General features: G+C 46.4%; 1 protein-coding gene across 4 annotated transcripts in view; it reads left to right on the top strand.

Annotated features, from left to right (window-relative positions):
* Positions 1 to 17407, top strand: part of LOC142403804 (leucine-rich repeat and fibronectin type III domain-containing protein 1-like protein) — a 55739-nt gene extending 38332 nt beyond the window's left edge. For 2 of the 4 annotated variants that reach the window (XM_075490086.1, XM_075490087.1), the window contains 2 exons: positions 3594 to 4988; positions 15978 to 17407. In XM_075490086.1, coding sequence (XP_075346201.1) covers positions 3594 to 4988; positions 15978 to 16488 — 1906 coding nt within the window. In that variant the 3' untranslated portion in view covers positions 16489 to 17407. The remainder of the gene's footprint in view (positions 1 to 3593; positions 4989 to 15977) is intronic. The other 2 variants (XM_075490088.1, XM_075490090.1) reach the window with 2 other exon arrangements.
* The last annotated feature ends 7357 nt before the right edge of the window (positions 17408 to 24764 follow it).

Here is a 24764-nt window from a genome sequence, read left to right as displayed (position 1 = left end):
GCGAAGGCAACCTGAACGCTTTCCAACAGAACAAAGTTAATAGGTCAGTAGCTGTGACTTGTTTGGAATTAAACATCCCTTCCTTTAAATATCATTTAGACTACAAATGACAGCGAATGGTAACCTAGTAATGTTTTGCTGCAGGAAAACAGCAAAAAAACCCCCTGTCTCTCGGCACGTATCTTGAACGTGTCCCCCCTGTTGTAGGTCCTTTCCAACTGGAACTCTTCTATTCTAGAAGTCTTTATTACTTTGGAATTAAGTGACTACCTCAACCATATTTTTTTTTTGCATGAACTTTAAGCTGCAACCGTGCAGATGGTCAATGAGGAAATGAGTCAAGAGGCAACAGTTCAGAGCAGGTTTCTTCCCCCCGTGTCCTAGATCTGTGGGTAGTCTTATAACCATGAATTTTATTTTACTGCCTTCTGTTGAGGTGGTGTGGATTAAACTGTCTTTAAAAATACTACTGTATTATCATGCAGTCGGGTGTGTTCCTGACGCAGTTTTTAGGTGATAGAGCCAAACCCGCTTTTAACAAGAATCAGGAGCAATAGCGGTAATTCACTTATATGCAGCTTTTCTTTACGAGTCACAATTTCCTTGCGACTTGTTATACAGTTTGTAAGAGTAATTGCACTACGTTCATTGTTGGCTCTAAAATCATTAATTTTAGTGCCACGGTTTCACAGTAGTAACATTTAATTATTTTTTAACAGAATAATGGTTTAAGTGAGGTGGTGTTGTACTGGTTTCTTATAGCCTAGATGGCAGTTAATCCATTAAAATTGCATTAATATTTGCTAATGACAAAACAAGGGAATTACAATATTGCACAGCAGCCTGCTTTGGGATAATTGCGCATCCGTTAATCATTTGTATCTAGCAGGAGTGAAAAGATGGAGCCATTAGAGGCAAGAAGGGTTCAGAGCGCAGGATGGAGTGACAGTAGAAATGGGTTTCTTAAAAAAGCAAACATTTGAAAGATAAAGCTTGTCATGCACTATGTTAAATATCTTAAAAGCTGTTGAGAAAAGTGATCAGGAAGCAGGACGTTACTAAGAGGATGCTTATTAGATGCTTATTAGAAAAACTTGTAAGTATAAAGTGAACTAGCTTTGTGCAAACTCTACTGTAGGATTTGTTTTCCTATAACTCAGTTGTTCTTAACAGAAAATTTATCGTTTTCTACGTAGAACTGACACGCTCAAATATAAAAAGTGATGTTCAGAATTGGAATTTGAAACCAGCACTAAATCAGACAGGCAGAGGCTACGGTTTGTAGAGCTACAGCTGAGATGTGAAAAATGTGGAGTTATTCACCGGTCATAGGATATCGCAGGTGGGGAGAAGCCTCAGAGGGTCTGTAGTTCCATCTCCGGCTGAAAGCAGGGTCAGCTCTGGGATCCTGGCTTTGATCTCTGGGATCTGGGATCAGGGCTTTGTCCAGTCACCTCATCCCAGAATGGAGATCACGCAACTTTTCTGGACAACCTGCTTCACGGTCCTCGCGGTGAAAAGGGTTTTTCCTTGTATCCAGCTTGAATCTCAATTGTATTAAATTCTGCCCCTTGTCTTTTGCTCTCCTATCACAAACCGCTGTGAAGAGCCTGGCTCCGTCTCCCTGATAAACTCCTTGGAGGTACGAGAAGGTTCCTACTACGGGGTGTCCCTGAAGCCTTCTCTTCTCCAGGCTGATTAAGCCCTGTCCTCTCAGCCTCTCATACTGTACGTGCTCTAACCATTCGGAGGTTTTGGAGAGGGATTGGTTGATTGGTTTGTCTCTTTTTTTTTAATTTTTTTTTATTTTTTACAAAATATTTTGCAGAGACTTGATCAGAATTGCATACACCTAAAGATTAACCTCTAATTAAGCGAATGCGTAGTATTGGTTAACAGGTAAGCGCATGGTTTAGCCTGAGTTTCATGCTCTCCAAATTGTAGTAGTAATACAGTGTAAGCGATGGGTTAATTTTAATAACTTTTTTCCCCTCTGTGGAGCTTTAAATTTGATCTAACCAAACTAATTTCCAGACTCTGCAACCGTAATACGGTAATTCTATATCTTAAAGATCTGTTGCCCTGTAAAGGAGCTCTAGCTTATGCAAATCATTAAAGTAAAACAGAACAAAACAAAAAAACCCCAAACCACAAAGAAGCACACTGTAAGAATCTGCTGACTTACAGCAAATTGTGCCCTTGTAAGCAAAGGCTTTGGTAGTCTCTTTTACAGATAGCTGACTCAGCAGATTATGCTGTTGTCTCCAACTTTGTGCTAAACCGAGGACCACGTCTTGTGTTGCGTTGCTTGTTCTCAAAGGCAGTAGTTGATTATTTTTACGCTGCATTTTATGAAGGAATTGTCACACGGAACTAACTTTAACCGGCTGTGATCTCCAGTGTGCTGAAGCTTATAGGTGAAGTAAAACTACATGTGCTCATTTGCAAAAAGACCACTACCCTTCTTTCGGAGTAGGATTTGCCAGCTGGAGTTTGGAATTGGGTTGTATCAGGACGCTCTCACAAAGCACATAGTTTGAGTCCTTTACATTGCAGACTGGGAGTTTTAGCCTTCATGGTTGCTTGAGTCACCACACTTAATGCTTAGCAATTTTCCAGCCAGCTGGAGGTAAAGTAGAAATGAAAATCTACCCTTGGTATAGCAGGCAAGCACTTCAGATACAATGGGAAATAACTTGGCATACACAAGATTTCACAGAGATAATTTCATTGACCAAACCCATGTGCAATTATGAAATTTATTTTTCTAAAGCCGATACCTGTGCCACACAGAAAAAAAATATATACCTGCTTCTTTGATTGAACACAGCCTTGCTTTTCAGAAATGCCTTTGAAGGTATTTCTCCTTCTTATTTGCTGTAGAAGTTTTAGATCCCTGCCACCTCCTGGGGAAAAAAAAGCCTTTTCCTTAAAGCATGCATTTCTGCAAATAGCTCACTGCTTGGGACAGGTAAGACTGAGGAGGGGCATAGATGAGCTTGAGGGGTAAGACAAAAAAGTTGTTGGACATCTATAACAGCAAAATAGTGAGGGGAGCATAATCACAAAGTAATGAAGTGATATGCAGGTTGAAATGAGGTTCTAGCCCCCGCAAAGAGTCGGATGTGTGTAGAGAAAGTTATGTAGATGATACTTTTAACCTAAAAAATCCTGTATTTTTATTTGCTTTTTCCCCTCACATTCCTCTCACCAAGTATCAGCTTCCCATCTTGCTTTGTTCCACCTATTAAAGTACAACTGTCAACACCGTTGGTTGTGAAGAGTTGCTAGTAGGTAGATAACCCTGTTAGCACATCCCAGAGCAGCCATAGTGATGGAGTGTTGCCTCACAGTCCATCTGAAGCGTTGCTGTCAGGAGGAGAGCGGAGCCAAACTAGCACAGAACTAGAAGCTCTTAGCTCTAAAAACATCCAAGTTAATATTAGCAGGTAATTTTATATTGTCTCGGAAGGTGTTTCCAGTTTGCACAGGTGGACTTGTAATGAAAGCTTCAATGTAAACTTATTTCTAATGCCCAATTAAAATATATTTACGTGGATTTCTTCTTTTTTTTTTTTTTTTTCCTCCTTTAGGTCTGTTATTTTTCTTACGATGGAAAGGCTGGTTGTCTATCTACTGGTTATTAGCACAGCCGTGAAGGCCATGATGTGTCCCAAAAGATGCATGTGTCAAAACCTGTCTCCATCCTTCACAATTCTCTGTACGAAGACGGGGCTTCTCTTTGTGCCCCCCAGTATTGACAGGAGAACAGCAGAACTAAGGTTAATGGATAACTTTATCACTACACTTAGGAGAAAAGATTTTGCAAACATGACTAACCTAATTCATTTGACACTATCGAGGAATACAATAAGTCAAATCATGCCTTACGCATTTTTTGATCTTAAAGGCCTTCACGCCTTACACTTGGATAGTAATAGACTGACTTACATCAATGAAGATCATTTCAAAGGTTTAATTAACCTTCGGCATTTAATACTCAGTAACAATCAATTAAACTATATCTCTCCCGGGTCATTGGATGACTTTATTGAAACAATTGAAGACCTGGATCTCTCCTACAACAATCTCGTTAACGTTCCTTGGGAAACAATTGCCAAACTTTCTAATGTCAATACGGTCAGTTTGGATCATAATCTCATTGAGTTTGTGCCAGAGGGAATCTTCTCAAACCTTCACAAACTTGCCCGTCTAGACATGACTTCCAACAAGTTGAAAAAGATCCCTCCTGATCCTTTGTTTTCCAGAATACCCGTGTACGCCAAGTCTAAAGGATCTCCGCTGTCGTCCCTGGTGCTTAGCTTCGGAGGAAATCCTTTGCACTGCAACTGCGAACTCGTGTGGCTGAGACGTCTCACCAGAGAAGATGATCTAGAAACCTGTGCCTCTCCACCAGAACTGATGGGCAAATACTTTTGGTCTATTAAAGAGGAGGAATTTGTCTGCGAACCCCCAATGATAACGCACCGAACCCCAAAACTAACCGTGACAGAAGGCCAAAGCATCTCTTTGAAGTGTAAAGCTGTCGGCGATCCAGATCCCTACGTTCGCTGGATCTCACCCGATGGGAAGCTGGTCTCTAACACATCTAGGACGATTTCTTATGAGAATGGTACTCTGGATATTTTGGTTACTTCTTTGACTGACAAGGGCACGTTTACCTGCATAGCATCGAATGCTGCGGGAGAGTCGACGGCTCCAGTCGAACTCCTCGTTACCCCGTACCCTAACCTTGCTAACAGCACCAACTGCGATAAAGACACAGAGCCTGGCCCCTCGGATATTCTCATATCTGCCAAGTCAAGCTTTCCAAATGAAACGAAGGCTCAGCAAGAGAAGGTGGTCGTGGTTGCTGAGCTGACGTCGTCCTCTGCTCTTATCCAGTGGCCTTCTCAGCATCACCTCCCTGGGATTCGAATGTACCAGATTCAGTACAACAGTTCTGCTGACGACATACTAGTGTACAGGTAACCCTGCTCGCGTACCCATGCTCATACCTCAGTGAAGTAGCTAGTGGCAGTAAGAAAAAAGGATAGCGTAGTTTGACATATTCCATGTAATGAGAGCTGTCTTGCAAGCAGTAACCGTAAATGAGGGGATGAGGAAACAATGGCTGCCTTAGACTTTGCTCGTTAAACGCCCGTTGTTGAGGAGTTACACTATTTAAACTAATAATACATCTGCTTCTGTGTTGCCTCTTGAGGATCTCTAAACTCTTTACAGACATAATTAAGTTTCATAGTCCAGTTTAATGGACCAAGTGAAGCTGATGAGCAATATCTTAGCTGTTAACATTTAAGGAAATTGAGATGGAGATTTTAGTTACCTTTTATGCTGATTAAGTGTAATTATTTTACTTAAAAATATGGGGAAGAGAGAAAAAATCGAGATGCCCAAAGCAACATTCTGCCTATATGGATATGGCCTTACCATGTTATGCCAAACCTTCAGCCCATATCAGTCGCTGCGTGCTTCCTTTTCTCCACTTCTGTGGTGTCATGGGGATGAAACTCACTGGTATGAACTGGTATTGAATTGCACAGAAGGTTTTAGGTTATGTATTTTGTGTGGATTTCATATTTAAAGGCACTGATTTGTCTGCTGGAGATTATTTGGTAAAATTTACTTGGGAATAACGCTTTGATATTAAGTCTCAGTGGACAGCATGCAGATTAAGTTTATAGCCGCTCCCCCGTGCAGGGGTGGTTGAGTTTCTGATTATCTGCCTTTCTGTTTATAGGCTTTATGCCTTTCTCTTTATAGGCTTTATGCCTTTCTCTTTATAGGCTTTTGTTTGTGATTAACTGGGGGTGGAAGGGATAGGGAGGGGTAGAATGACTTGAAAGTGGGAGCTAGCATTTGGTTCGGATTTAATGTTTCATAGTTGTGCACTCTGTAAGGATGAGAACGTCTCTAAACTGAGCGATAATGAATTTTCTAACGTAATGCCACTGGTTGCGCTAAAGTTTGGAGTAGAGTAAGCGAAAGAAGAATTACATCTAATAGCTCTAGAAACATACCTGAAAGTTTGGGTTCAAATATACTGCTTTAGTAAGCAGTCCTCTAAGTAAAGGCACATAGGATAGTTGTTCCACTGGGATTCCTATTTCAAATACCTACCATTGCAAGCAATTTCTTGTAAAAAAAACCCGAAAACCAAAAAACAAAACAAAAAAAAGGAGCTGTGCAGGAAAACAGACGTTTCACTTTACAGTCACTTGGGATTTTTAGAAGTCTCATGTTAAAATGCCCATCCCCAGAGTCTCTCTGAGGAAGGATGCCATCCATCCTCCCGTTGTCACGGCTACGAGCTAGAAAGGAAGCAGGACTCGGTGAGGGTAAGCAAGGGTCTCTTAAGAGGGGGGGTGGGAGGATGCCTTGTTGGTATCTGACAGGGATGGTGAGGAGCTGGCTGGAAGATGAAGCCTCATTTAATTGTCAGCTGTGAGAACATTTGTGACATTGCTGTTTGAAAGAACCGCAAAGTTGCGAAATGAAGGGAAATGTGAAGCAGAGATGTCTCGATGGCTGTGACTGGGGTTTCTAAAGGGATTTTATTCAATTCTCGCACTAGAAAGTAAAGTGAAGCAAGCAAAGAGAGAAGCAGGTAGAGCCAGTGGATGCATCGCAGGCACGGCCAGTAGTATAAGAGAGTTGTTAATGGGGTTTTTCATCCTTTGCCATACCAGCTGGTCAGCCGAGTTGGCAGCCTTCTTGCAATTGCAGCAATTAGTTCTCAGTGAGTTTTAAACTTTCCAAAGTTTCTAAAAATAAATGAGTGACTCACGTGGTAGCTCGTTAATAAATCTGTAGAGTTGAATATTGCTGCTGCTGTATGGCCTCGTTCCTAAAGAAGAAATGGGGAAGAATACTACATTTCCATGCCCCTTTCTTGGCCCAGATTCCGTTAACCAAAAGGCTCAGGTTGGTACAAAACCATAAAATACTCAATGCTTCAAATTGCAGAGCAGCGATTTCAAATAATACAATGTAATAGACTGTAGTATAACGGACCTCTCAAAGATCAAAATCTGTGTGTTCTCGTTCCGTTCCCACAATGAGTAATCATCAAATATAGATCCTTAAAGGAGTTTTGTGCTAAAGTGAGAGCAATGGTAATTGGGTGGCAATTCTGCATTTGCGGTTATCTGAACAACTGCTAGTTCAAGTTGTGCTATAAATGTCGGCGTGTTTTAAGTTGAGCGCGTTCATGTGCGTTGGAGAAACAGGAGTCCCCAGATTTGTTTGCTGATCCTCTGCATGATCAAGACCCTCCTCAGACTCCGTGTTTCTGGTAAGGTATATAAACATGTTTCACGGAGTCAGTCTATATACGAAGATGTAAATAGATGCGTAGTAGCATACCCAGCAGTGGCAGCGCTTCAGTCCTGCCAAAGGAGTTTTACAGAAGGTGAAAAGCTTCCTTCTACCTAGAGCACGCTGCGTAATTTATTTCTGGCAGGCGAGAACTTGCTGCCTGGAAAAAGTATTAAGTGGTGCAGGATGCATCAGAAACCTGTCGCTTCCGTCAAGTTGAGCGGTACCACGGGAGGAGCAGTTGCTATGGCAACTTTGCTTTATCTTGAGAATTTAAGTTGCTCCTTTGACTCCTTTATTTTTCCTCACCTTTCCATTTCCTTCTCCCTATGGATAGGTAATTGTGGGTAAGTGTGCGTTCATGTGTGCCCATGCTAGGAGCCTATGGAAGTAGAGGGAGATGATATTCTTCCTAATTTTCCCTTTGGACTGCAATCAAATTATCTGTTCATGTATGTGAGAATAATGTACGCACCCTGCACACGGTTACGCCGCCTGCGTACACTTGCACATAAGTGCACCAGAAGCGCTCCTTGTTGCTCCCAGTTTGGGAGATTCACAACACATAGCCACACAGTGGTTTTCCCAGTGGTGGGTACGGAAAGGAAAACAGGAGTTGTGCTTCTGGCTCCGCCGGTTACTGTGTTGTCTCAGGTGAGTCGCTTAACTCCTCTCTTTCTGTGAAATGGAAACTATCACACTGACCTTATCTCCTGGGACAGGGTTTAGCAAAATTGAAGGCAGACATTAGTTATGGAGAAAGAAAATTGAATCAGAGTGAAGCATCTGGCAAGATGAGTAGCAACAATCCAGAATCAGTAAATTAAGGTGCAGGTAGCAATTTGTGGAAAGCATCAATATTGAAAGTAAGAGCCTTGTTTGTTTTCAGAAGAAAGGTCAGAAACTATTGTTGTACAGCTATGTATAGAGCGAATCAAGAATTGTAATAGCCGCTTTGTGCTGCTTTTCCTTCTCTGAGATATAAATGGATCTGTATTCTTTAAACAGCTTACAGTCTTGATGCTGATTACAGTTTCTGTGCAATTTGGACTTCACAATGCTATAATTTTAGTTTAACTGTCATTGCTCAAGTGTCCTGCCCAGGTTTCCAGTGCTAAGAGATATTAGCAGAACTGACCTTTCGATACTCAAATAGTAGTGACGAATATTATACAAGCTTTAGAAAGCAATAATTAACCTGGAAGAGAAGCCACGCTATTTTATTTTTATTGCTGCTTTGTCATGATGCGCAGACATGTTTGCGTGTACGTATAGATGAAAATCCACCTCTTTTTGTATGCTGATCTAGGTCATATCTATCTTTATGAAAATGATGCCTTGTGTTGGGTTATGGAATAAAAGGCTCATCTCCACAGGACCCTGGACCACCTTTCTCTTGTAGCCTCCCTTGGTGTGCAAGAGAGAAGCTGGGCGGCAGCTGATACTCCAAATCCCATGGAGGGAACTGCAGGTGCTCCTATTTTGTCTGCCGGCGCTTCCTCGAATGGCCAGCAAATTAAAAAAAAATGTGATTTTGTATTTCTGAGCTAGGCTGGATAAACTTCAATTTGTACCACAACTGATATAAGCAGCAGATTACTAATGCTTCATAACAATCTGATTGATGTCCTAGTCAATTAGAAGCTGGATCTCATAACATCAAAGGCAATAGTCTCCTAAGCATTGAATTTAATCTTTCATAGCTAGTGATCATCTAACTTTAATTAGCTGCAACTACATGCTATAAATTAGAAGATGAGTATTTAATAGTGATGCTTCTCTATAGATAATTGAGAGACTATATATTGCATAAAACTGCTGATAATATGTCCTTGTTTTCTCTGTTGAGAGAAAAACTTACAAATTGAGAGGCAGACCGCTTTTAATACGGAGTACAAAATACCGTTGTTTAAAGGGCAGAGCTGTCACTCTTGGGGAAAAGGTGATATATTGCCAGATCAATATAGCAATGATTACATCTGTTGCGTGAAAAGCAGTTGGAATCAGCCACGCTACGTCTGCTCAAAAATTCTTAAATTAGTTCAGCGCAGTGCAATGGAAAGCCTCAGGACCATGCTAGATTTCAAACAGCGGAGGTTTTATTGCTCCTCATCATTCAGGCACGTGCCGTAAGACTTTGTGTTTCCTTTCTGGGTGCCCTTGACACGCTGGACACTGCACGTGCACTGTATGGATGGGCTCAGGTTGGCAGGTGGTGCAACATGCCTCGCAACCGGTGGAGTTCCCCTGGGTGCGTGCAGTACCTGTAGTGATCTGGGAGTATGTCGGGACAGCTGTGGTTCTCCAGCAAGACTGCACATGAGCGGTGGCTGTTCATCAGGAGGAAATGGTGAGCACTGGTGAGGCCGCACCTTGAATACTGTGTTCAGTTTTGGGCCCCCCACTACAAGAGGGACATTGAGGTGCTGGAATGTGTCCAGAGAAGGGCAACGAAGCTGGGGAAGGGTCTGGAGCAGAAGTCTTATGAGGAGCAGCTGAGGGAGCTGGGGTTGTTTAGCCTGGAGAAAAGGAGGCTGAGGGGAGACCTTATTGCTCTCTACAACTACCTGAAAGGAGGTTGTAGAGAGGTGGGGGTCGGTCTCTTCTCCCAGGTAACAAGTGATAGGACAAGAGGAAATGGCCTCAAGTTGCACCAGGGGAGGTTTAGACTGGATATTAGGAAATTTTTCTTCACTGAAAGGGTTATCAAGCATTGGAACAGGCTGCCCAGGGAAGTGGTTGAGTCGCCATCCCTGGAGGTATTTAAAGGACGTTTGGATGAGGTGCTTAGGGACATGGTGTAGTGGTGGTCTTGGCAGTGTTAGGTTTACGGTTGGACTCGATGATCTTAAAGGTCTTTTCCAACCTATACAATTCTGTGATTTTGTGATTCTGTGAAATCTTGGACAAATGGTCATGTTTGCATTTCTTCACCTAGCCAGCAGTCATTCCTCAAAAAAAAGAGGATATATCCCAACAGAAGTCCAGAAATACGGGAGCCATCTGACATCTGTAAATACAGTGGATCACATGATTTGTCACTCTTTGGCTTTAATTTTGGTAGCTTTTTTCCTTATCTTGCAGCGTAGCAGTTGTCATGGCAGTTTGCAGTCTTCTTCAGGGAGTTTCTCCTTGGAAACCTCTTCTTCAGGTTTCCCTTTATGGGGAAAAGCCTTATGTTCTCATAGTTGACTGTGTGCTGAGTTAATCGGGATTACCCTTACAAAGTTGGGATTCCTCAGACCACTGAGGTCACTTCTCCATTGTCATTCCCCTCCTTCCCACGCCCCTGTGATCTTCGTTAATGAGGCTGCCCAGTGTAACCTCTTACTTTGGCACCAATTGCTGCTGGAGATAGTTTATAAAAATAATACCTTGCAGATGCAAATGATGGATGGTAGTTGTTGCATTATGGAGAGATCATTCAAACATAGAAATATCACTGTCTTGTTTCCCAAACATTTAAGATGCTGTGCTTTTTTTGGAGGAGGAAAACATCCCTGTTTCCTCTTGTACTGTTGATGCAGAAGTATGGGGGTTTTTAAATAGTATGAATAAGAATCAATTGCTGTCATTGCTTCTATCGAAAATTTTGGCATGATTTGTGTGAAAGCTCTATAAATAAGAAACCTGTCATCAATGCTTCATAACTCTCTGTATCTTCTGGTGCATGGTCATTTCATTTCCAGCCTGTAGTATCAATCATGTGAAAATAATTCTTTTGAAAAATGCAGCCAGCAGCCTGTGTTCAGGAACGGTCTAGGATTTTATGCTGTCTTAGAATGGTCTTTGTTGTCGTTTTTACCTCCACAGATGTCATAGATCGTATTTGGGTCTCAGTGGGTGTTTCTGTGAAATAAACAGACTCTATACTGATTGCTTTTTAATCCCTTTAATCAGCTGAGTAAACTGGGTGCTCAGGAGTTTGTTGACAGAATCAGTTCAAAAAGACCTCCTGTCACGGGGGTCCCTCCAACACCTCAAACTCCTCATCCCTTCCCTTCCCCCTCGCCCTTCCCCTCCCAATTGAACAGCTGAAATGGCAGAAAAAAAATTCTGGTCTTTCAAACCTTCAAAATGGTAACGTTAGATTGGGAGCAGGGGGGGTTGGCCAAAGTAAAAGTGATTCATTTGAGGCAGTCTGGCCACAGTATTACATTTTCCTATGGGCAGCATCGTTATCAGAGTCCAAACAAAAGACTCTATCTCTATTTCGAGCTGCTCAGTTGATTTTGTTGTTGTTGACAACGTTGCTAGGAAATATTTCCAATCTCACAAAACGATGTTTTGTCAGAAGTTTTGTGAGCAGATTTCACAGTTGAGTTTTCACCAAAGGGCTTTACTTGTTACTGGCTGACTGCAGATGGCAGGGGAAACACTGGCACGGATTATGGTTTATAGATGTTAGTGCTCCTAAACCAGTTACGTTAGCACTGTTCGTTTAAATCTGACAGTTACTGTTCTGCTGTTGATCCCTTTGAAAGATGGTGCTTGTGGGCCAACACCAAGCACGTGCAGACTCAGTGACATTAGAGATGTAAGAGAAAAGGTAGTATACTTTCAGCTACAAAAATCCAATTGGACAGGATTGTGTCTAAAAACCACAGTTTCAGCACTTTTATAGGTAATAGGAAGCTAGCTCCTGGCGAAACTCTAATGTAAATGAAGAGGTTTTTTGAGAAAAGACTGATGGGTAGTTATTGTGAAATAACATAACATTTCTTGAAGAATTAAAAAAAGACCAAAACCCCCCAAAAGACTAGCTAAGTAAAAGGTTTTTGCATCCCCGGAGATTTGAGAATCTCCTGGCAGACATGGGTTTTTAGCTTCTGTATCACTCTTCGGAAATGTCTTTCATGCAAGCTAATTATTTAAGTAAATTACTTTGCTGCAAGCTCTGAGTTTGAGATGGAATAATTCCACTGAGAGGTTGATAAGCTTTACCCTGCTTAGAATCACAGTGCCCCTAAATCCCAGTCACTTGGGTTGTCAAGGATCCTATGGCATCCTGAATACATTTCGTAACAAACCTACAATATAGTCAATGCTGCTTAAAATGTTATTAGGTCAAACTAAGTGCTAATGGAGATGTTTGTTCTGAAGATGCCATTTTCTAAACTGTAGTTGGTGGGTTCTGGTAGAATGATAAAGTTTTCAGATGATAGATACCCTTGCTCCCAATATCTACCCACATGCTTTCTGGCCTTTCCTACAAGTCCTCGCCATTCACCACAGCCTGGCACTAGTCAAGTTTGCGCTAATTTGTCAAACTGATTTCATTTCACCACTATTCAATCATTTATAGGATTACTGAAATAAAGTAAATATGGTATAGGGAAGACTAGACTGTACTGCAGAAGTAAATGTTCTGCAGGCGTAAGTGAGAAAGCATGCAGAGGTTAACTACTGACATGGCTGTAGGCAGACTGCCTACTCAGTTGTGAGCTGTCCTTACTCATTTGTAGAGGTTTCCTTGAAACTTCCTAAATATGCCAAAATAGCCTTTCCCGGGAGACATATCTGTGAATAACTGCTTAGCCAGTGAAGAATCCTTATCTTCTACCTTATCAAGACTATACGCTTCTCCTTATTCATGGAGCTGAAAATAGCCTTGTATTACCAGAAAAGCTGATAGAAATCAAATATCTATTTGGTCTTATTCAACATTTGTACAGATGATTTGCACAGGAGATCAGAAAGGCCTTCATTTAGAACTCCTCTTTTTGATGACAGCGACTACAAAACTATTTCAGCAATAGCTGGGCACGCTGTAACGCAGCACATGCTGTACATAGCTTTCCATGGTAATTAGTCTAATTTCAATACCGAACTCTTCATTGAATAATCCTGACAATAATGCAATGCAGACAGTTGTCTGAAAGAAGAAAAGTGAGCATCAAAGGCTGATGAATAAGGCAAATAATATGGACATTAAGCTAGAAAACAGTACTTTGCATAATTTTTGCAATTACACCTCCCTCTCACAGATGGGCAGGCTCCTAAAGACTAGAAAGATCGTTTCTGTATGGTGTTTCCTTTCTATTCCTGTTGCTTAGCTGGTGTTCTAAACGGTGCCTTCTTCTGCAGAGGTTATCTATGACATCCCTTAATTTTTTGCGTATTTGTGCCCTGAGGTTTGGTGACAAGTTTTGTTGATGTCAAGCAATTTTAGACTTCGCGCCATGTAGTTGCCAGCAGTATTTTTCTGGGAGGCATGACTGATTTCAAAGCCTTTTAGTGTTGAAGGCAAGCAATTAAATTCTCCATCTTCTCAGTTGCATCCCTTTTGTATGACAAGGAAGAATCTTCTGCTTAGTTTCAGTGTAACTTGGCGTTTGAACTGAGGGAGGAATGCAGTCCAGTCTGAGTCTCTTGTCATGTTTGGTCACTATGAAATGTGGCTGAGCAGAAGACTGAAAAGTTAATTAGGTGTTTGTCCGATAAATGATAATGGTATATGTTTTAGGAAGGTGAATGTCAAACCACAGAGCAAACTGGTGCTCTGCGGAGCACCAGCCACACCTGCCAGCTGAGCATCAAGAGCCACGTTCATGTGGAGAGTGTGGAAGAATCACCGGCTGCACACTACCAAAAGTTGTACCTGGAAAAGCCAAGGATCAATGAATTGTTTTCTGGAGTCCTGGTCCAGTGAGACAACACAACCTTGGTGTTTTCTTTGACACGGTGTAATGTTATATAATGACATCGCTGAATTAAATTTGCGGAAGAAAGAAAAAAGCAAGGAGCATGACGTATTTTGAGGATTCAGTGGCGAGCCGGTATAGGAGATGTATAACTGTAAAGTAACGATCACGACAAAACACTTGTTCCATAAAGTGACGCTTGCAGGGCAGAGAAGGGATGAGCCTGTTGTTAATGCTTGCAGCTGGGAGACCTCATTCTGTATTGCCTGCACTCTGAATGAATAACGGTGGCCATGAGGAATTTCAAGGGCTTGTTCTGCTGGTCTGAAGCAGTTGCTAGCTTTGCACGTTTCCTCCTACATTAATGTTGGATTAAATTTCTTATTACGTACGCGCTAGGAGTTGTTTGGGTGTTTCAATTTGACAAATGAATCTTTTGTGTAGTTTCCTCTCAAACCCTGTTTTTTCCCTGCAGTAAAAATCTCGTTAGCCTTAAAACCTGGCACGTGGCCACATTCTGTGGAGGTCGTGAAGCTGCTGTTATAAATTAAGGCTGGGGCAATGGTTATGAGTTGCGGTTTGGGAAATTCACATCGGACATTAGGGGAAAAATATCTACTGGGAGGGTAGTTTAATGCTGGAACGGTGCCTGGGGAGCTCACGGAAGGTTTTCAAGTGTTGGCTAGGCAGAAGTGTGGTTGACCTGATCTGCTGTTTGTGATAGTACTGCTCTGCGTGGGAAGCTGGGCTAGAGATCTCTGGGGGCCTCCTCCTTTAGTGTTTCTATGAATCTGTGATGGTGCACGTACATCGACAAGGGAGTGGGTTTGTTTCTTCATAGTCACAGAAATTCAGTTGTTACAAACAAAGCGGTAGCAGCCATGCGTTTGGAGAATGTCCTTTAGAAGGTGTAGCTCTTCTTTCTTTCCAGTCTAAGCATTGTATAGTCCTTAGTCCCATGGATGACTACTTGGAAAAGACTGTATGACAAGTGGTTAGTCTTCTCCGTCACCACCCCACCACCACCTTTGTGGCCAGGAGAAGGCCACGTGCCCACCCACTATAAATGGATGTAGTTGCACTGACTCCTCTGCAACGGTGCTACTTTACTCCAGTGAGGAATCTGAGCCAAACATATGGAGAGCTGGCCTGCACTGAGACGTTGTGATTCGTATGGTCGTGACTGGGGTCTGTGGGAATTTGTAACGTAGCATATAGATCTTCTTTTGGGATCCTTCTCATCTGTCGATTTAGTACCAATGCTACTTTGCGGTAAAGGAGTATTTGGACTTGACATAGAACAATCTCAATAGTAGGGTTGCATCAAGGTAAGGAAGTCCGTACATGCTGTTATTGGGCTACAGAAGACACCGCTGAGTTGCAAGTGCGTATGCTTTGCTCTGATTGTTCTTACTGGTCGCCCGATTACGAGACACTGAGCATCACAGAGCCGTTAGAAGATGGAAATAAGGTTAATCTGTGGACCAAAGGTTTGAATTTGCCTTTTTCCCTTGATCTTCAAAATGTGCTTCCTGTGGATGTAAAATTACTAGAATACGTTTTGAAGTGTTTAATTTTATCCTTTTCTGCCATTTAAGTCTTCAAGTATGTTGCTTCAGTTCCTTTAGGTTTTTCAAAAGGCTGACCATATTCTGCATAGGGCATCTTACGCCCTTTTATGCTGAAACTGGAAATTTAAGATAATGCAGATCAAAACAATAGCTCAAGTGTGACTTCTCCTCTGGCCATTGGTAAGCGGGTGCGCTCTAGTCTATGTTTGTTCGAAATGGCCAAGGTAAAGATATTGTCATTGCTAAAATCTGTATTTTCTATCCCTACTGAGTAACCTAGGGAACGCTAGCTTTTTGCTGCTTGTTCTGGTTGCCGTGTTCATCTTCTGCTCTGTTAGTTTCCTCACAGTGGCACTGATAGTCAAAAGAGTTCTCCGTAGGCTCAATCAACTTGGATGTTTACTGTACTCATTTTCTCTTCCAGGATGATTCCAGCTGCTAGTAAATCCTTCTTCTTGACTGATCTGGTTGCAGGACGTGAGTACGACCTCTGTGTTCTTGCTGTTTATGATGATGGATTGACATCTTTGACCGCAACCAGAGTGATCGGATGTGTGCAGTTCACAACGCAGGAAGAATACAAACAGTGCCGATCCCTTCACGCGCAGTTTCTTGGAGGAACCATGATCATCATTATTGGGGGTATCATTGTGGCTTCAGTTCTCGTTTTCATCTTCATCCTCCTCATGAAATACAAAGTCTACAACAACCACCACAAAAATAAAACCACTAAAGTTAATAATGTCTGCTCTCAAACCAATGGAAGCCAAAGTGGCTCGATGGCTCGATCCACTTCTAAACTTTCAGAGAGGCGGGAAAGTTTGCACCAGGAATGCTCGGGCTCTTCCATCAAAGGAAAAACTGTTGTAGATTTGGATTGTGAAAAAGTGACTCCAACCAACACAACCTTTTTAACAACTGATGCGTTATCTTAATGGCCATTTGATGGAACAGGACACACCAAGGTGGTATTGCTTGAAACATTTTAATGCGAGTGGTTGTATTTTAAGCTTCACTACTATTGTCTATTTTTAAGATCAGATGGTTTAAAAAATATTTTTTTAATCTGTATACAGTTCTTGCATTCTTAACTATTTTGTTTCAATATATTAAATATAAGTGTGTGATTTACAAGATTTTTTTACTGGTTCTTTTATAGCATACACCTCTGGTATCAAGGCAGCAGCATAGCTAAATTCTACTAGGTTTGTCTTTGGTGAAATGCACTGGTTTTTTTTCATTTGGTTACCAACCAAGAGCAAAATTGTACTCTCAGGATCCTCAGACTTCCTCTCTCACGGCAGAGTCACTTAGCAGCTTAAACTACTCATCTCTTCAAGGAATGATTTGTTATAAAAAGTTACTAGCTTCTCGGTACTGAGTTATTTTTTGCCATAGGTGTCTTGTATACATGCTGCTCACAAAAGAAGCAAAATCAGTAGAGGTTCCCCACAGGAAAAAAAAAAAGGTACTCTTTAAAAAGAAAGAAAATTGAAAGTACTTTAAGTACTTTAGCATATTCTCTCAATTATTCAGTGGCACAGAAACATGAACTCGTATTGTTTGCTTTGTAACAGCTGTTATCTGTTGAGACTGTGCCTTTGAGAAACCTCCTCTTGTTCTTGGTAGTCAGATTTACCTCTGTTTGGGCAGGAAGACGACCTGGTTTTGTTCTTTCTAAATTGTAAAACTTCACAAACCGGTTGAAATTAGATGTGTTTCACTGTGCACGTTTTTGCTATGCTGAAAACCATGCCAATAGTCTCCCTCTCTGAAAGCGTACTGCTGAAGGTTATTTTTTTTCTTTTTTGTTGATTAACTTGTTGATTGAGGACCCACAGATTAAAGTTTCCGTGTCCTGAGGCACACTGCACTATCTCACTGTGACACTGCATCTTCAGATGGCTTTTCTATCAGTCTCTTATTTCTGTAATAATGCATGAAGTGTAATGTAAGTGGCTGAGAGATGAATTATGTGAATGTGTCTGGTCAAGTCATTTTAACGCATCATATTGAATAATGAAACGTTCCTTTTGTTTCAAGGGATACTGTCAGATCGAGATGGGCCCAAAGTTTAGGTTTTGAAATAACTTTTACAAAGCCTACGAGGAGCTGGTGACTTCAGCTAAACAATGTCCCCTCTGCCATCCTCATTGGTTGGTGATTTTTTTTGCGTAATTTTGATACTTGGCTTCAGAAGCAAAACAAAACATGAATACCTTTTATTTATTAAACGTCAAGAAATGGAATGTGAAAGCAATCGACAGGAGAGGCTTGCAAGCTGAGTGACTGGCTTGTGTCTTTTAAGGTGATTGTGTCACAACTTAGCAATTAACAGAAAGAAAAATATTTATCCTAAGATTGTCCCTTTAACAGACTCAAAATATTTCTCCTGTTTGGAGATGAAAGAATGGACCAAGGGAAGTTACCTGGCAGACAGCCAAAAGCTGTTTAACTACACAGCAATTAAGTACTCTATTTTAATATAGTTAGTCTTAATAACTGCCAAAGAACGAGGCATTTTTTGGCGTTTCTGTGATGCATAGATTTGCTGAGGCCTCTGTTCTGTTTGGATTCTCAAACATAAATGGAGGAAAAAGTAATTTGAAGGGATTCTGTTACGAGGTACACTTGTGACAGCGAGGTGAGACTATGCAGCTACAATCATGTTAGTTTTCTTAAAAAAAAAAAGCTGTATGTGCAACTGTGCAAATGGATGCTTCTTGTTATGTAGGTGATGGTGACGGTGCCTGTGCTTTCCAGGATTTTCCTCTGGCTTCTGTCTGCCTTCCAGGGATGCAGACTCATCACTGGCACTCCTAAGGTACAACCACCTGAACCTGCCTATGGTCACTGATTTGAAATGCTCTTGCAATCCCCACCTCTTCCAGAGAGCAAATTCATTCCTCTTTGGCCAGACACAAAATTCAATGCTGGAATTTGAACATGGTTTTCTTAATTACTGCAGCCTGATTGCTATGAGTATCATGAGTGGCTCAACCCACCTGTACATTAAATCTGTTTATTGGTAATATCCTGCCATTTTCTGCCAGTAGCAATTTCTGTCATGCCCTTTTATTTGGTTCCTACTTGTTAAATATGAAAATGCTGCATTGCTGAGCAGCATCAGGTGGGGTTCAGGGACTGTAGCTGCAAATGCTGTATTTTGACACTTCATAGCGTGTACGTACCTAAACACGGGTATCACAGCAGCCTAGCCTACCTCTTTTGTCGGCTCTTGGACCGCAGGCAGAGACGGCGAGTTAGTCCATTCTGTAACTGCTGTTCTGTCTTGTTCTCAGGTTGTCCATCTTATCATTAGGGAAAGAGCATCAAACCAGTATGAACTGTGCTAGCATCATCCTTGCCTGCATGCAATAGCAGGGACAGACTGGATTTAAGTATTTCTCCCTTGGAAATGGAACTGGGGTTTGGTGTGTTTCCCTAGGTTGTTTTGAGGTTGAGGTTATTGGAGAATGACTCTTAACTCCTGATGTCTCTGTAATAGAAGCATGAAAATGTGGAAAGCAGCACGAGGCTGCTTCTGAAGCAATTACTCCTTCAGAAAGATTATGGAGGGAAAAAATGGGGGAATTTCCCAGAAAGAATGCTGCAAAGGACAACCTTACGTGAGCGGGGGGTGACAGCGGAGCAGGAGCCGAGGGGGGAGGGCACAGCAAAGGCCATGCTCCTTCTCACCTGCCCTCGTTCCTGCTGCCTCCCCTCGCTGTTTGGAGGCAATGTTCGGAGCATTGGCCTCTCCTGGTGAACGTGTCTGAAGTTTGGAGGAACCTCGCTCTTCCGCAGGAGACCACGGCCAGCCCCCTCGCTCCGCGTCCTGCTGTGGGAGGACAGCAGGTGGAGGAGCACCGCTCTTCACAGCCGACAACGGCCCATCCCTCGCTCTCTGCTTCGGGACTGCCATCTCCCCCGTGAGGAGTCCGGTGCCACCAGCGCGGCTTCTGAGCTTATCAGGGTGGAGGGGGAGAGGGGGGTGTATGAAATGGCGGGCGTTGTCCTCTCTGCCTCGGCCCCGCTCCCGCCGCGCTCCCTCACAGACCCCAACACCGCCGCCGCCGCCCCCCGCCCGCAGCCACCACGCATGCGCACTGCGGCCGCCGCGCTCCCTCACGGAGCCGCGCTGCTGCTGCTACCGCCACCACCCACCGCAAGCAGGGCGCATGCGCACTGCGGCAGGCGGGAACTTCACCGCAGTGCTCCGGTACCAGCGGTGCTGAAGGGGCTGCGCGCATGCGCGCTCAGGCCTGCGGGGCGCAGCCGCCGCGGTTCCCTGCTGCCCCCGGGTGATGGCTGCGTGGTAGCGCCGGTGGGGCAGGGTTGCGCTCCGGCCTCTGTGGAGGCTTCGGGAGTGAAGGAGGGAGGATGGCACCCAGCAGGATACAACTCTAAGGGCCGCAGTCCTCAGCATGCCGGGAGCTGGAATCTTCCAGCACGGTATTTCTGGGCAGCCATGTTGGCCTGAAGGGAATGTCGGGAAGGCATTCTGCCATCTTCGGGAACAGCCCTGCTGTGTGGCCATGTTGGTGCACAGGACGTGCCCGGAGCTGTAGTCCCGGTGCTGTTGCCTCAGCGTGTCTCTTCCACAGAGGCGGTCCAAGGAACCCCCAGAAAGCCCAAGGGACCCTGGGCCAGCCCCTCTGTGCCCCCTCTCTGACAGCCTGAGAGGCGCCATGGAGCCACTGCCCAGCGTGACCACGCTCTGGCACCTTCAGAGCTCTGCTCTGCCCGAGCTGGCTGGGTGTGGGCATCCGGGCTGCCTGGTTGAGGGCAAATGGGGAGAACTGGGGACAGGTTGGGAAAGAGATGGATAAGGACTAGCTGTCTTGGAAATTCAAGATGGGGGCGACTCTCTTTTTGCCCTCGGATCCCCTCAAGACTTGTTCATGTTCCCATCCAGTCCCCTCAGGCCTAGAGCCCTCCTCTGTCCACTGGTCCCCTCTGAACCCTCTGTTGTCCTGGGGTTGCCTCAGCCTGACCCAGCTGCCCCCTCAGAATCTCTCACCACCCCAGTGCCCCTTTTGATGCACTCTAGAGGCCTTGGTTTGCCCCATGGTCCCTGCAGCACCCCTCTGTTAGCCTCCTTGCACCCTCCCTTTGAGCCTCAGGAACCCTCCCTTGGTCCTCATTATACACAAGAGCCCACCGTTGGCCTTCACTGGGGCCAGTGGAGGGCTCTCAGGCACAGTCCGACCACAGGACACCTCCATTTGCCCTGTAGCTGTCTTAAGATCGCTCTAGTCCACACAGGACCCCTCCTGAGGCCTTCATTGCACCCCAGACCCCTCTGCAGGACATCTAGCACCCTAAGAAACCCCACTAGACTTGGGACCTGGTCCCCTAGACTCTACAATACCACTTTAGTCCCCTCAGCACTTCTCCATAGGTGTTTGTTATGCCCCAGAGCCTTCTGTTGCTCATCTAGCCTTCTTAGGAGGCCTCTCATCACCTAAGGACCCCTTCTGAGGCACTCATGGTGACCAAGGCACTCTGTTTGTCCTCTAGTCCCTCTGCAGTTGTCCTCTAGCCCCCTTGGCACCTCTGTACGCTGCTTGGAAACCCTCCTGAGTCCATCATGGTGCGGGGAAGTGGCGATGCAGCAACAGCAGACACTGGGGCCTCGCTGGGATGCCCGGAGACCCGCGGGCTGACCGGAGCTGGGACCGCCCTTCCTGTGCCCTGTCCTCCGTGCGTGTCGGTTACACGTCTGAAGGACACCATGGCTTTGGGCTTGTTCCAGCTTTATTAAAATACAGCCATTTTCCCCGAGAAGAGCTGCACCTCCACCTGGCTCAGCAGCACCTGCAGCACAGCGCTCACGGGGTGCGTCCTGATGTCCGCTGCACCCTTGGAGAGCCCAGGATGAGGATGGTCTGAGCTGCCAGGGAACGGATCAAGGCGGTGCTGTCTTTTTGCAAGGTCCGAAGGGCTGCGACAGAAAGAAACGGAGCCGAGATGAACGGCTGTGTCTGCAGAGACCCGCAGGCGTCCCCTCCTTACCATGCCAGCCCCACCCGCCTCTTTCCCGGGCCAGGAGAGAGCTGCTGCGCAGGAATGCCCCAAATGCCCCTGACGCGCTCCCCTGCCCCTGAAGCGTCTCCCTGGAGCAGGGCAAGGCACGGCAGCACCCTGCCCACGCTCTGTCCCCTGCCCCACCAGCCCCGGCCAGCACAGCGCTGCCCCTACTCACCGCTGCAGATCTCAGACAGCTTCTCCTTGCTTTGGTCCCTGAGGGACCGCGCGGCAAGCCCTAGGCACAGAGCTTCGTCAGACCCCCTGCTCCCCGGCACGCTCCCCGCAGCACAGCCCCCGGCCCTGCCGGCTGGGCTGCACGCCCTCCTCGGCCTCGTCAGGGCTGAGCCCGGGGAAGAGCAGTAGCCGAGGGGGGTGGGACTGAGCAAGGCGGCCAGCAGGGCCACCTGCGTGGGCAGGGGTGGGAGAGGGAGGCCAAGGCCCCGCACGGGGCGGCCGGGGGGCTCTGGCAGCCACAGGGCTGCTCCTTGCTGCCAGCGCAGCGGCGGGGAGTGGGGCCAGGCTGCCAAAAGAGGGACCCCGGGGGCTGTGGCTCACCGATGAACCTCACGGCCGCCTCTCGCAAGGTGGCCTGAGCATCCTTCAGGTATGGCAGGCTCCGATTCAAGTATTCTTCGGCCCTGCTCCTGTCCCGCTCCAGCTGGAGAGAGCACAAGGGTAAGGGCATGTCACAGAGCCTCCCCAGATGGCCAGAGCAGACCCTCCTCCCAGCACCCCGCATTGCTGAGAGCCCTCCCTCCCACTGGGTGCGGGGCGAGGAGAAGGGTGTGGAGAAGAGCCCTTGGGGGCTGTGTTCTTGAGGCCAGGGAACAAGGATGCAGCTCCAGGCTGTGGGCTGCGGGCTGGAGCAGGGCAGGTGAGGCACAGCTGCAGAGCCCACAGCCCAGGCGCGGGGGGACAGGCCTGGAGCCCAGGGCTTGGGGGTTGTGCTCACCAAGCACTCTCCAATCCTCCAGGTCTGCTGTGTCTGCACCAGGTGTTTGAGCTCTTTCCACTTGAGGAGCTCTGCTGCAGCAAGGAGGGCTTCCCCGGAGGCCTGCAGAAGAGCAGAAGCTGGGAGATGGCACCACAGCCTGGGGAAGGAGACCTGGCGTGCCCTTCCTCTTGGCTTTGTTCCTGGGGTGTTCCTGGCCTTAGGACATGGGACAAACATCTGGGGGGCTCTTCCCTGCATCACCGCTTTGAAATCTGTACCTCGGCCATGCTCTGGGTTTGGTCACTCATGCGAAAGAACAGCGGGAGCAGGCCCATTCGCACTTTCTTCTTCATCTGTCTCTTGTTGTTCCACTCCACAGTCTTCATCAGGTCTCTGAAGAGGCTGATGAAGAGCTCTCTCAGCTGGCTGAACTCCTGGCAGGGAGAAGCACAGTAGGACTTCAGCGACAGTAGCTCTCTGTCCACGGTGAGCAGAACCGTTAGCATGGCTGACATGAGGGGATTCTGCACGCTGGAGTTGTGGGCCAGATCTGCAGCCGCAGCTGAATGGCCCTGAACTCGTGAAAGGCCACTCAAGAGATTTCCTTCAGGCAGTGTCCCTCAAAGTGCTCTCCCAGCCACCCAGCATTCTCCACCACGGGCTGAGGAGGAGACTGGGCTGGTCCTCGGCCATGCTTCCGGGGCATGAACCGCTGGCTCAGCCTCGGCCCCTCGCCACGGTGTCGGAGGAGAACATCTGGTCCTGCCCTGCAGCGCAGCTGGGGGAGCCCCTGGGGCTCTGAGAGCGGCTGGCAGGGAGAAGCTGGGCTGCAGAACCCAGAAGCCATCCCACAAGAGCCTGGGGGAGAAAGGAGAGGAGAAGACCCTGCTCCGAGTGCTGCTTGCAGGGCTGGGCTGAAGGGCAGCTGTCATTGCCCAGTGCCCATCTGCGGGGCTTAGGCTCCCACATCATCAAAGAGGGGCAGGAGCTTCTCCACCAGCTGCACAGCGAAGGGGCTGGCCTCCATCTTATTCAGGTGACCCATCGCATTTCGGAAGACCACCAGGGCCTTCGTCTTGATATCTTCATTGCCATCCTGCAGGACCTCCATCACGTCTGACAGGAGGACCTGCATTTTTCTTGCTTGTCTGAAAGACAGAGTTTCCATTTTGTGAAAAGGTCTGTGCCTGGAAGCAAGAGGCTGGTGGAGCACCCAAACCTGTGCCCTTGCAGGCACCTCTGAGCTGCAGGTTGCTCTGGTGTGCAGGGAATGGAAGATGGTCTGGCTGGCGGGTGCCTGGTCCTTACCTTCAGTGAGGAATAGTTGGCCAGCAAATGGCTCAGCATCCTAATCCTCCCCAGGGCCCTCTCCCGCACAGCTACTGTCTCAGAGTGGGTGAAGTTCAGCAGCATCTGGGAAGAGAGAAGCTGCTGGTGTGCCCTGGGAGCAGACACCTGCTCCAGCAGAAGCAGCACGGCTCAGCTCCTGGGCTGGACTCGCACAGTCCGTCAAGGCTTCCTCTGATCTCGAGCAAAGCCTGTAGTGGGCTTCCTAGAGGGGCCTGCAGGCTTGCAGGCTTGGGACAAATGCCCCGGGCCAGCCTTGTGGCCAGGCAGCAAGGCAGATGCCACCCTCTGCAGCCACTGTGCTCCGGAAGAGCCTGGTGGGCAGCCCCTGGTTACCCAAGGGAGGTGGGCACCCTCCCTGCGGTATGCTGTCTCTGCATGGCACTGGGGTAGGGGCCATCCACGCAAGAGTGGACACCCCCTTGCCCCCAGGGTGAGGAACAGCCCCTGTGAAGCCCACTCTTTGCACATGCCAGACCTGCAAGATGTTCTGCAGCTCCTCGCTGACTCTGGAGGCAGGAAAGCTGAGCACCATCCTCTCTAGCATGGTGTCCATGGTGTTCAGCGTCTGCAAGGAAGACAAAGAGTTGTGGCGGTGTTTCCTGCTGTCCCTCTCACCCCCAGGAGACTGATCTGCACTCCCAGAGCCAAGGGAGGACTCCCGTGCTGCCTCGTGGTGCCCAGGAGAGAGCCAGGGGCAGACAATCTGCTGCGGGCAGAGCAGCCTGGGACACTGGATGCGGCCAGGCCCACGGGAAGGGGATGAAGGGATGAGGGTGGGAAAGCAAAGCCGAGACCCTGCCCTGCCTCGGATCTCTGGTCATATCGCAGCACGGGATGGCCAGGGAGCAGCCCAGAGGGACTGGGCGCTCCTGCAGCTGACCCAGCACTTACCTC

Source organism: Mycteria americana, unplaced genomic scaffold (genome assembly GCF_035582795.1).
Source record: "Mycteria americana isolate JAX WOST 10 ecotype Jacksonville Zoo and Gardens unplaced genomic scaffold, USCA_MyAme_1.0 Scaffold_43, whole genome shotgun sequence".
Taxonomy (NCBI): Eukaryota; Metazoa; Chordata; class Aves; order Ciconiiformes; family Ciconiidae; genus Mycteria; species Mycteria americana.
The sequence above is the reverse complement of the archived record's forward strand: the minus strand, read 5'-3'. Positions and strand labels throughout refer to the sequence as shown.